Below are 14,100 nucleotides of genomic sequence, written 5' to 3'. Positions count from 1 at the left end.
AAGTCATGTAATTGTTTTCACAAAGTACATAAATATAAATGTGTGTACACAATACAAATATATTTCAGTAAAATTTATATTTCACGACCATACTATTATCATCTCTCATTCAGACATACAACCTGTTTTCTCTATTTAGTATTATAATGCGATTTCCATATATACATTATACTAGAATATTTAAATTGATGTACACATTCCTGAAGAAACATTCTACATCATGTAAGCACAAAACATTCTTTTCACTTTATACAGAATCGTGTTACATGTAAAGTATATTTAATTCTTAAATACATACACATATTATATCTGTCTCATTGTTCAGACTGATAAACTTAGGTTTCCAAGGTAACAGTATATTGTTATATACAGAATATCCAAGGTAACACTATATTGTTATATACAGGATACAGACAATTATTAAATACTGCAGAAACACAACCACAAAATCTCTTTCTTTCTAAATGGCCATGGAAAGGTATTACATTTTTTTTCAAGAATATGCAAGGAAAATAATAAATTCCAAAACAAGTGAATATTTTTATGTGAAAAATCAAGCTGAATTCTACAATTGTTGTTGAACAATGACATTGTGAAATATACCGGGTAAATTCTATTCTCACAACAATTATATACGGATCCAACCCAGGACTCGTGATCATTATTCTGTCACTCTAACCTACCGAGTATAATGTCTGGGATTTGATCAAGATCCTTTAGAGGTGAACTTACTAGAGAAATGACAAAATGTGACTTTATGTACGAATTACTCAAGTAGTCGACCAAAACCAATGCTACATCCCCTCCACAACCTCTACAGATGATAGAATTAGAAGTCATCGGATATTAGTCAAAAAATTCAAATGTATCTTACTGGGTATATATTCAACTTTACTATTGCATAAAAAATAACAATTACCAGCACAAGTGATCATATTTGTTATCAAAGCATGGAGAAAAAACAATTGGTTATATATGTTGCGGAAATGATATTATTCTAGACTATATAATATGATAAGGGTGTATGAAAGAAATCTATTCCATAAATTTTGGTTGGAAATACACTAGAAAACATACAGGTATTACCGGTATGTGGGACTCTACACGAAGATATTTTAAGACGTATGTCGTCTTTACACTACTAAAAAATACTGGAAGTTCGCCAAGGAAACGTTAGAATTTATATCGTATTAAGAAACGTGCATAATATGCAGTTTTGCTTAATGGACTTTTTATCTTGCTAAATGTGAATTTATATCTGAAAAAAGTCATATATTTCACTCCTGACAAAGTCTGTTTTGTCATTTGTGAGGCCAGGACTCCTGGCAATTTTTCCCCTCTGCCGAAGCCTGAAGGAGACATCCTTGTACCAGTTAAATTTCCTTTTTTGAACTAATTGAATTGAAAAAAAAAATATATAAGTTTACCATCCAATAAATCTTAGACTTCACAAAAAAATGAGGATAAATTCTAGTATAAATAAATTAGTTTAGATAATTAAATGTCAACAAATTGAACAATCTATAAAAAAATTACAATAAAAAAATGTTTTGATAATATTTGAAATGATGAGGTTTACAAGTCTCTACTGGTGAACTGTGTAATTTACTGTAAAATTTATACTCTAGACATGTTTAATCATCAAATGAATAGCGATGGATATCCTCAATATCGTTCCAATTTATCTACAATGTATCCAAGTTAACTGCTGTTTAGGTTTCATTCATCCACAGGACTTAACATTCATACTTGCCAACTTTTTAAAATTTCAGTGGAGGAGATTACACATTCTCAGAATTAAAAGCATAAATAAAATGAGTGTATGTACACCATAGAGAATAAATAATACTTTTGAATGGCATCTTCTGACCTGTTCTTTCAGATGAAGTCATCAGATCTTTGTAAATAGGAATAGTTTAGCAAATTCATTGGTTGAAAATGCTAAACTTTAGAGCCCAAAATCGAAACTCCCTCCTAAAATAGAGAAAGTTGGCAAGTATGGACATTATGTATGCAATACTTCAATAACATTTAAAACAATCTATAACACCACAATCATGACCGATCATAAAACATCAGTTTTATTTCATCAACTCTGGTCTAAAACCTGATCCTCTCAGGTCTTTAGTGTTTCCCAAAGAAATAGACATCATTCGGACCTCCTAGAGGACACCCTGGCCATTTTACGGAGCGTGGAGATCGGTAAACTTTGGACAAAAAAAAAATCAAAACTGATAAAATGTCTTCGTTTAAACAATTCATCTTGACATGACCTTTGCACATGATTGTTTTAAAAGGTTTGTGTTGATAATAACTGTACATTTTATTGGGAAATCATTATCATATCTATTTACCAAACACTTTAATAAGATGATCTAACAAAGGGTTGTTTTCTGTCCTCCAGGGCCGGTACTTCGCCCAGAACGACGCCCTTCGCTTTGCTAGGTCTAAAACAGATTCCCCTTTATTGTTAAGTATGGTTGTGATGTCATACTTACGTCCTGTAGACTCTAGGTATTGTTTAACATGAGATTCACACTCGGTGAACCTTTCTACATCTGTTGGTTCCCTAGCTAAGTAATGTAGACAATGGCGGCCGTCATTATCTACAGCTGTAGTTAGTGCTGGGCACAACCGACATAAATCTGAACAAACCTTCCTGTTACCCCCCCAACAACTATAATGTAACACCGTACTCCCGGCATTATCTACAACTGTAGTTAGTGCTGGGTACGACTGACATAGATATAAATAAATCTCCCTCTGACCACTCCCCCCACAACTATAATGTAACACCGTTCCCCCGTTATTATCCACTAACTGAGCCATGTACTGAGCACACACACAGTTCCTATGAACCACACGACCATTTACCGACTCACACTTGTGTTGTTGGTCGTCAACTCTATATAAGGAGTTAAGTACACACCTCTCCAGTGTCTGAAACCTAGAAAAGTTTCCACTCCGTGCCACAACATGGAGCGGCGTTCGTCCTAACCTATCAGTGTCATGTACCAAGTGTGGGTACTTGTCTTGTAACAACGTCACCATCTCTTCTCTAACACGCCAACACGCCACATGAAGGACATTCTCATTGTACGTATTCCTCGCCGTAGGAGTGACGTCATACTCCAGTAGTTTACGTAACAGTTTCACACTCTGTCCCTCCACCACACTAATCACTGCCTCCTCGTCAGGTTCTACTCCCTCACACAGAAGATATAAAGCACATTCTTCTGCACGAGAATCACATGCTTCATTCAACACATCAACTTTTGACTCATCATTCAAGTATACACCAATTTTCCTAAGTAAACACACTTGTCTGTTACTATCAATCCAATGTCTACTAGTAACCAATGACAATGCTGTGTCCTTGTCAGGTTTTACACCTTTTGACAGAAGATATAAAACACATTCTTTTGCACCACAATGACATGCTTTATTCAGCACAGCAAGTTCATCAACTTTTCTGTCATTCAACAACCTGACAAATCTTTTAACAAATACAGGATCATTCCATACATCTAGAGAGCCAATACAAGTATCATATGGATACTCCTTACATTCAAACTCTCGGAGTAGACGCTCACACATTTTTGTATACTGATCAGATGCTATGACAATCATGTTTGTAGCTGTTTTTGAGGTTGTTAGATAACTGAGGGATTGGCTGGGACAATTCTGTATATAGCCAATCGGTGTGACTTTTCCATACAAAAGTGCCACAGCAACATAAATAGAATGATGATTAAATCTGTACACGTCCTCATGATCAATAGACCAAAATTTCTCCTTCTTTACCAAAAAGCCTAATAATTCATCGAAACTGTCCTTTATAAATCCCATTTTTCTAATTTTGTTACAGAACGGAGTGGCTGTGTGATTTTTACCACCAATCAACTTTATTGAAAATGCTTGTTCCAGCAATATTTTATTGACGTTTTCACTGTTTGGATCCAGATCTTGGACCCTTATCATTCCACCATTAAGGAAGAGGTACAAAAGTGCAGAACATTCTTGTAATCTTAACAATGCTTCATTCAAGAAATGAAAAGGATTTTCAAAAAAATTAACTCGTTCTTTCTGCAATTCTTCAGAATTGTAGAAAAGCTTGCAACATTGTGGGAATCCAATGTTCGGTGCATAAGTTGAAATTTGTGTTTTTTCTTCGTCTGTCCATGAAAAGTTTTTTGGCTTATACAGCTCTAAAAGTTCTTTTTTTTCTTCTGCAAGTTTGTATGTTTGTGAACTCAGATCAATAATGTTATCTTCGGTTAAAATTGTTCCAAGAGAACGTTTTTCCAAAGAATTGAATACTTCATTACGAATAGTAATGATGAGAAAATTGGTCTGGGCTTGTTTATCTACAAAAAGTGTTTTTACATCTAAGATTCTTTTGTTCCACTCGTCTACATCTGTTTTACATACATCTTTCTCACCGAAAATATCATCAATAAAAGTGATCAGTTTCAAGTTTGGAGCCAATAAATCTAATTTCTTAATCTCGTGAAGTTGTAGGGGTTGTCCGGCTTTCTGCTCCTCACTCAGCCAATGAAGGAGTTGAACGGCGATCGCTGTTTTACCATCTCCTGTATTTCCTTTGATGACAACAACCCTGTTATTTAGGAGCTTTTCTTTAGCATCACAGAAACCTTTGGTGGGGTGGAATTTGTTGTCCCTTTTTTCTGTTATGATTTTGGCTTTGGTTCTTTCTGAAAGTAAAAAAGAAGAAGATATAGGCTGAGAAGTCGTAATTGTGTGAAACTGATATTTTATAATAAAACCTATGTAAGTCAAAGTTTTGTTTCCATTTTACTTCCAAATACAGAATACTGTAGGGAATCAATTGTAAAGGAGGGTTGAATGAACAAATTAATTGTAATATCATAAAATATATCGACTGATATTTTACCAATCACAGAAAACAATATGTAACCGGTTATGATAACCAATCAACACAAATTTAGAAACTTCATTCTCACAAAACATTATGTAAGCAAAAATCAGTTTCACAGTGAATCATGACGTCACAAATACGTTTAGTATGACGTCACAAAATGAGGTATTTTTAGCAGTCAAATAGTGTTGATCAATTGAAATTCTTTCTAATTTAATGTTTATTCATTTATGTACCAATAATATGTTTAACTATGTTTAACTAAGTCTTGGCATGTTTATCCTAAAAGAAGTAGTTCAGGACCTCTGTTTTACTTGTCTTGTGTTCTATCAAATGAGCCATGAGACCTTTTAGCCCAATAGGTAGACGTCAAGACTAGTAAGTCAGTGATCCGATGTTCAATATCTTGCGGAGACATCACAATCATGAATGATGTAACTTATAGTTGTTACAGAACAAGAGGCCTTAGGGCCTTGAATCCGTCACCTGGCTATTTTGGAAATCTAGTTGAAATCTGGCCGACACTTTGGGAAGAGAGTGCCTAAGCATGACGGTCAGCCCTTCATATTAATTTAATTCATTTGCATAAATTTTGATCCCCATGGATAAAGGACACTACCACAGCAATTTGCTTAAAACCTGCCATGCAATTTTGGAAGAGATGTCATTCAAAGTTAAACTTCCAATTCAACCTCTTTTGATCCTAACTCTCAACCCCCAAGAATCAGCTCTTAATTTGTGTAAAGTTTGATTCCCACGGGCTAAAGATGCTACAAAAACAATTCTGTTTAACCTTGCCCATTAGTTGGGGAGATGTCACTTAATGCAAATCTGCCCCCAGCACCCAGTGGGGGAAAGGGGACCCCTTTATCTATAAATCTTTTGATTCCCTTGGCATAAGTATTTGAGAATTTGGTTCAATTCTGCTTAACGGTTTAGGAGATGTCATTTAAAGCGAAAATTGATCAAAGACAGAGACGACGACAGATGAAGCACCACAACAAAAGCTCACTGGTACTTTGTTCCAGATGAGCTTATAACTCCAATCTGATTTAAACAAAATCTTTCATTCTATTCCTCTACAATATTTATGATGTAAGATATGATGACGTGGCAAGAGGTCATGACCTGGTGGCCTTCAATACAGAAGTCATGTTTAATTACATGTTTTTGAAATATTGAGACTATTTGTAGGGCATTTCAATGATTGGCTGCAATAACATTCACCAGAACATGACCTGTTATGAACTATTGTCAAATCCTACATCAAATAGTGTGGGAATAGAAAAAGAATAAATTCAATCAGATTGTGGATATGCAAACCAAGATTCTTGTTCAAATAGAATTATACAACTTCTTTCATATATCTTTAGATGGTGTATGTCGTTCTGGTCCAAGTTTTGAGGAAATCTGCTGCATTTCTTCTCTAACCATGTCCAATCCAGTAGGTAAGACTCACCTATCATGGGTTCTAAGTCAGGATGGATTTCTGTAAAATAAAAGATTTACATTAAATAGGTAAGACACAATTTGAATTTTCTAACAGATGATTTATTCAAGACAAACTTTCTTATTACTACTTACATCTTACACAGTGATCTGAACCTGACAAGTCAGTTACCAAACCATGGATCTTAATAGTACACTAGTAGATATCATTACATGTATACACAGCTAGTAGATATCAATACATGTATAGAGAACTAGTACAGATACTTGTCTTCTGACTCACAAACACCTTATATCAATGTTATGTCAAAATAACCATGTTGTGTCTTTTACATAAACGATTCACCAAATCACCTGATTATCTTGTTAACTGAAATTAAAATTAATTATTTTAAAGAGGTGAATATCTCCATATGTTTAATAATGAAGCTACTTGTCTATCCAGTCACTTAAGACCAAAGGCAAAGGTAGCTGGACTATCCATGTATTCCTATATATTGATAATAATTAAGTGGAGATACTAGCTTTCTGGCACTTGGTCTGACTGTTGTATATCTTTTTAAAACGCCATTATACTTAGTTTCTTCATTCAAATTCAGAAAACAACCTGCTAGTAAAATATAACCAGATGGTATGTCTGGCTATAAAGGTCTGTGGATAACACTGCAGCTGTCAAACTTACTTTTGTCTCGGCTTGTGTCTGATGTTGTAGCAATCCTAGTAGCCGGATCTGGAAATAGATGGAAAACATGTATACTTACTTATCAAAATCATTCCATTTATGATTGTTATAAGTTCATAAAATTATTTTTAATACAATTTTAATTTTAAACTTCCATCCACCATACACCTCAGGCTTACATTGTATACTTGGACTGAAAGAATTATGACAAAATATTGCAAAGATTTTATAACATGAGTTCTGTATTCTATAATTACCATCTTTATATCGATCAGAAAGACGTTACAACATTGATTCCATTTCTGTAATTTTAAAGTGAGCTAGTTATCTTGATGTTGTTGACACCATGATGAAAGTGTTACAGAACACATGAGATCCCAGAGGGATCGTGGCTCAGATATCATGGAATGTTGCGCATGCTGGTATGTAGGTTTTTTTCTTTTCTCTTTCTGAACAAATATTGGTACTGAGGTAACTAAGAAGTTGTGGAAATCAAATTGCAACATGAATTTTGAGCTCATGAACTCTGAAATTGGAACATACAGAACTATATGGGCCAAGTATATAATCCATAACAAGGTTAACACTTCCTATTTACACAACATATCCAAATATGATGGCTCAGGTCCTTTATGGAACTTGATCAGAATACTCTTAAAGCAGACAGACACACAGACAGCAAAATTGTTCAGACAAGGAATGATGGACTTCCTGACTGATGAACCCTAAACTACAGACAAAAAGCGGTTTGAACAACCAGCACTGTTACATAGTCCTTTCAATGCGTGGGTGTCACTGAAAATATGTTCTTACATGTATACTTGTGTGTACATGTACATCCCTCCTCTAACATTAGAAATTCAGCAGTAAGTGTGTTTTTACCGCTTGTTTCATATATCTGATTTGATAAAGGGGCAGACTGCCTCAAAAATTAGACTAATTGCATTGTCCCCACTGTAACTTCTCAACGTATTCATATGTCTACCCTCGAGTGTCTCTATATAGTACCAGATCTAAGTCACATCCTGGTTGTTGTGTAATGTACTTTTTCCTGTCCAGGCTTGTACCTATGAATTATTAGATACCCAATATAAAATTATTAGACACCTGTGAAACTCCTTGTGTATAAAACAAGGATTCATGTCATGAAATATAACACCAACATATATGTAGTTTGTGGTCGCTCTAGATCTGCAAGGTTTTAACAACTTCAAAGGAAATGAAAAGAAAAATCATTATCATGATTGAATTAAAACTAATTTTACACAGGTATATTATGCAGAGTACCTTAATTTTGATAAAATATTATTGATATAGACATGTAGTAATATGTTAGTCTGACTCACCTCCATCAACAATGCTTTTTATTGCATTTTCTTTCTCGTTCACATATCCCACCAGGTCAGGATTTGTAAGTTCAAGTTTCCGTACAAATTGTGTGTAGTCTCCCACAGCTATTGTTTTGTATCTCATAAGATTGTCGAATAGGTCATAGATGTTTTTAATTGAAGCAATGTCGACTGGGGTTAATGGATTATTTTTTAACAGGTTCTTAAGTTGACATAATTTGGTCTCCTCAATCTGTGTTCCAAGATAAAACACCAAGTCGTTATGGATGTCTATGGCCTCTGTTGGAATAACTGAAGCCATTTCTGATTTTTCTGTACAAACCTGAAACATGAAGTGTAGAAACCCTGATGACAATACCTGGGAACATTCAAGGCATTACATTACAAGAACAGGAATAATCAGTATTTTTCACAGATTTTAAACAAACAAAACGCTAAATGGGCCTGTGTCGTTCACTTGATATTAATCTCACACTTGTAACTTTAGAAATGGACTTAAATAAAGCTACAGGCAAAATATAAGTGTCTTGACTCAAAGTCATTCAAAAGAACATGTTAAAAGATTTTAACACATTTGACCCCTATGAGCTTGAAAGTCAAAGAATAACATTAAGTTGAACAAATTTTTAATTTATAGCCCTTTATCCCAGAATGCAACCTGCCAAATATCACCACCATATTATGAAAATGACTTTTAATGGTTCATACACAATTGACCAGATGTAAAATTGAACATGTGTCAAAGTAGGTTATTCACATAAACAAAATATATTGCTCTTCATCTGGTCACATATCACCACCCTATGCATTTTGACTATTCAGAAGAAGTTGTTTAAAGTTTAAAATTTGATTCCTGTAACCTTGAATATGGGCGAAGTTCATTCATTTGAACAAACTTAAAAGCCCTCATCACAGCATGCTACTGGTCAAATATCATCACCCCGGGCATTTTTGTTATTCAGAAGAAGTTGTTTTAAGCTTTTAAAATATTTCACTTCTGTGACCCTGAATTTGTGTGAAGGTCATTTATTTGAACAAACTTGGTAGCACTTCATCTAAGTTTGCTTCTGGCCAAATATCAGCACCCTAAGCCTTTTAGTTATTATGAAGAAATTGTTTAAAGTAAAATCTTACTTTTGGGTCAAGTGAGCTAAAAATGCAAAAATCAATAAGCCCTGGCAGGCTCCTGCCGAGAGCGACTTAAACAAGTTTATTTATACAAAAGGCCCAATGGCCTTAGCAGTCACCTGAGTTATATATTATAGGTACTGGTAGCTCAATTTCATTGTTGAGATGTGATGTTGAAATCAACATGTAAACAAAATGAAATATAAACTTGTCATATGTCACCAAAGGAAAAAAACTGTAAAAACTATTCAAATTAATTATTTTGATATAATGTATTGAGAAATATAATTAGTTACCTGCACATTTTTACCAGTAAATATTGAAAATTATTCATTTTATAAAAGTGAAAAGTATCACTTTTGTTGATTTGACCAATCAAAACTCTGATTACAAACTACCACAGGAAAAATTACATGTGGCCTATCTGGTAAAAGCCTGGTTAGCTTGACAATATGCAGACCTCGTGAAAATCAGTTCGAGACATCAGCCCATACTACTGCCAAGAACAATCATCCGTTACCTATCATGGAGGAATTATTCTCTGGGGAGACATTATACATAACGCTTAATTCCAGTTTACGTTTGATTTCATGATCGGATAAAACTCATGTCATATGAAACATGGTGTTGCCAACTCTCACAGCGTGAGATAAAATCTCACGCCGAGTCATCCTTACTCAGACAGAAACATGTCTCAGACCACGGGAGCCATAAATCTCATGCATTCGAAAATATTCTCCCTCTGTCCCACGCAAAGCCATTAATCTAAGCAAATTTTAGCTTGGATCGTACAAAGGGGAACAACTCCTATTGCAATGTTGTGCTTTGAAAGTGAACTGACGTGAGGCGTCGCTTTACGTCCGGTGGAAACGAATGTAAATATATCGTAAGGCGAGTTGTTTTCACTCGTAAACTTAATATTGAACATACTAATCGCTCTGAAAAGAAAGTTCTTCTAATAATAAACTATAGTAAACTTAACCCTCTCCCCAAGAAAGAGCAGATGACCTGGGGGATAATGAAATTTACAATTTAGATAATGCACCCACAGGTACTAGCCTCGTCTGTCAATACACCTATAATATAATATTATAGGTGTATTGACAGACAAGGATAGTACCTGTGATTGTACAACATCCGAGTCTGATAAAGATTTTTGAACTTTTAACCATTTTCCCCATTTTGGCCCCACCCTTCCAGCCTCTGAAGATGGCGAAGGATCTTATTTTCTCATACCATCTAATTGCCATCCGACATCATAATCATTCTATCCAAGTTAGAATAATTTCCTTCTGAAAATGGACAAAATATACCAACAAGATATCCCAGAGGGATCTTGGCGCCCACCTTTGTACCATCTTCATTAGTTCTTTGTCAGTTTGATCTTTTCTCTTCTTTCCTCTAATCTGTTTGATCGAGTCATGTTAACAGTAAATGCACCTTGAGGTAACTTTTGATCTAAACTTAATACTGATGTGTATGAAAGCCAACCTTCAAAGTGAGTTTGTCATTTCACATATTTACTAGTACAGTACTTAATGTGAAAGAAATAGAATCGATCATTGCAATATGAGAAAGATCTGTTTAGTTCTTCTTTTAATCCATTTTGTTTTTATGATCAGTCTCAAAATATAACATACACAACGAGGGATCAAGGGGAACCTACATTTAAAATTTGAGAAAGATCCCTCCCGTACTTCCCGAGAAATAGCGATAACAAACTTTCACTATCAAAATCCAAGATGGCTGCCTGTTGGCCATGTTGTTTATCCGATCAGTCTCAAAAGTTGCCCTGCACAGCTAAGGACCAAGGGGAACCTACATATAAAATTTGAGAAAAATCCCTCTGGTACTTCTTGAGAAATACTGATAACAATAATTGTTTAACGACGGACGGCGGACCACGGACACATGGTGATTTGAATAGCCCACCATCAGATGAGTAACTATAGTAAACTTTACCCCTCCACAAAGGAGAACGGATGGCCTGGGGGTAATGAAATTTACATGTATATAAACCCTTTGCTGGATCTTTCCATCCATGCAGAGAATTAGATTGTAGTACATCTGAGTCTGGAGAAGATTTTTGAAATATTGGTTAATTTTCTCTTTAGGGCCCGCCCTGGCCCCCCGGGGTAGGGTGGGCATTTCCATTTACAATTTGATGCCCTCTTCCACCAAGGATGGTCCTTACCAAGTTGAAACCCATTCATTGGTTCTTGAGAAGAAGCCAAAAAAGTTTACACGCGATGGACGACGCATGGAAAGCAATCGGAATAGGTCACTTGAGCAAACCTCAGGTGATCTAATTAAAGTACATGTAGTACTAATATATTGTACAGTACATTTCAATTAATATCACGTCATTTAATGTCACTTTTCGGTTATTATCATGTTTTCATTGGTAAATGAAGGTAATTAGAAGAACAAGATGCCCAATGGGCCTGCATCGCTCACCTGTTATCAATCTAACACTTGTAATATAAAGATATCAAAAGAACCTATTAAAAGGACATTAGGTTGAAAGTGGATCAAGGTCATTCATTTGAACTAAAATGGTAGTCCTTCATCCTAGCATGCTACAGGCCCAATTTCAGTACCCTGGCCCATTTGCTTATTGAAAAGAAGTCGCTTGAAGATTTTACGACATTTGACCCTGTGACCTTGAAAGTTGGTCAAGGTCATTCAGTTGAACAAACTTGATAGTCCTTCAGCCCAGCATGCTACAGGCCCAATATCAGTACCCTGAGCCTTTTGGTTATTGAGAAGAGGTCATTTGAAGATTTTACGACATTAGACCCCTGTGACCGTGAAAGTGAGTCAAGGTCATTCATTTGAACAAACTTAGTAGCCCTTCATCCCAGCATACTATAGACCCAATATCAGTACCCTGGGCCTTTTGGTTATTGAGAAGAAGTTGTTTGAAGATTTTAAAGACATCTGACACCAGTGACCTTGAAAGTGGGTCAAGGTCATTTATTTGAACAAACTTAGTAGAACTTCATCCCAGCATGCTACAGGCACAATATCAGTACCCTGGGCCATTTGGTTATTGAGAAGAAGTTGTTTGAAGATTTTAAAGACATCTGACCCCAATGACCTTGAAAGTGGGTCAAGGTCATTCATTTGAACAAACTTGGTAGCCCTTCATCCCAGCATGCTACAGGCCCAATATCAGTACCCTGGGCCTTTTGGTTATTGATAAGTTGTTTGAAGATTTTAACATATTTGACCCCTGTGACCTTGAAAGTGGGTCAAGGTCATTTATTCGAACAAACTTGGTAGCCTTGATCCAAGCATGCTACTGGCCAAATATCATCTTCCTAGGCCTTTTGGTTATTGAGAAGAAGTTGTTTGAAGCAAAAAGTTGACGCCGGACGGACGCCGGACGGACGACGGACCCCGCACCATTCAATAAATAATTTATGCCCCGGGATCTGGTGTGTGGTGTCACACCTGGACGCGTAATGTAAACAACATCACGACCTAACAGTGTCTTTTTCACACGTGGCTGACTGCTGAACAATAGATCGACCCCACTTACCTGTAAAGTCCACCTGTGGCATAGGAATATGTTCCAACTGTTATGACCAATCACAACACTTTTAGGTTTTATTACACATGTCTGATACCATATCTATAACATGGCCATATATGATGAGCCAAAAATGCTTTCACTAACATTTAGCTGAAATATGCTCAGCAATTTTGAGAGGAGATGTCATTTAAACCAATGATGCGGAAAACAGATGATGGCAACCGACAGAGGATGCACCATATTTCATTATCACCTTTGTACAGCGTCAATAAACTTACAGTGCTTGGCCGGCTTGTCTGGCTGGGCTCTGACATCTCTAGAGTGTCTGGATCTGAACGAAATATGAAAGATATGTTCAGAGATAGATTAAAAACACTTTTGCATTCAACATCACTGTGTTGCTTTCAATCACCAAAACATTATAGCATTATGCTATTCAATAAATTATTTCGGTTGGACAAGCATGTCTGGATGTCTAATACTAATCAATACAATCAAACACTACTCACAACACAATACTGTACCCACTACTACACAATACTGCACCCACTACTACACAATACTGTACCCACTACTATACAATACTGTTCCCACTACTACACAAAACTTTACCCACTACTACACAATACTGTACTCACTACTACATAATACTGTCCCCACTACTACAAAATACTGTTCCCACTACTACACAATACTGCACCCACTAATACACAATACTGTACCCACTACTAAACAATACTGTTCCCACTACTACACAATACTGTTCCCACTACTACACAATACTGCACCCACTACTAAACAATACTGCACCCACTACTACACAATACTGTACACACTACTACAAAATACTGTTCCCACTACTACACAATACTGCACCCACTACTACACAATACTGTATCCACTACTACACAATACTGTACCCACTACTACATAATACTGTCCCCACTACTACACAATACTGTACCCACTACTACACAATACTGTACCCACTACTACATAATACTGTCCCCACTACTACACAATACTGTACCCACTACTACAAAATACTGCACCT

General features: G+C 35.9%; 1 protein-coding gene across 1 annotated transcript; it reads right to left on the bottom strand.

The window, feature by feature from the left end:
- Window positions 1-6: 6 nt before the first annotated feature.
- On the bottom strand, window positions 7-13,375 carry LOC110454160. Its single transcript, XM_021503535.1, has 5 exons — window positions 13,325-13,375; window positions 8,378-8,702; window positions 7,032-7,079; window positions 6,360-6,389; window positions 7-4,715 (listed from the first exon to the last, which is right to left on the bottom strand). The coding sequence occupies exons 1-5, from the start codon at window positions 13,358-13,360 to the stop codon at window positions 2,347-2,349; spliced, it is 2,808 nt and encodes a 935-aa protein (XP_021359210.1). The 5' UTR covers window positions 13,361-13,375; the 3' UTR covers window positions 7-2,346.
- Window positions 13,376-14,100: the final 725 nt, after the last annotated feature.

This window comes from Mizuhopecten yessoensis, unplaced genomic scaffold (genome assembly GCF_002113885.1).
Source record: "Mizuhopecten yessoensis strain PY_sf001 unplaced genomic scaffold, ASM211388v2 scaffold7713, whole genome shotgun sequence".
NCBI lineage: Eukaryota > Metazoa > Mollusca > Bivalvia > Pectinida > Pectinidae > Mizuhopecten > Mizuhopecten yessoensis.
This window is presented reverse-complemented; position numbering and strand designations above follow the sequence as displayed.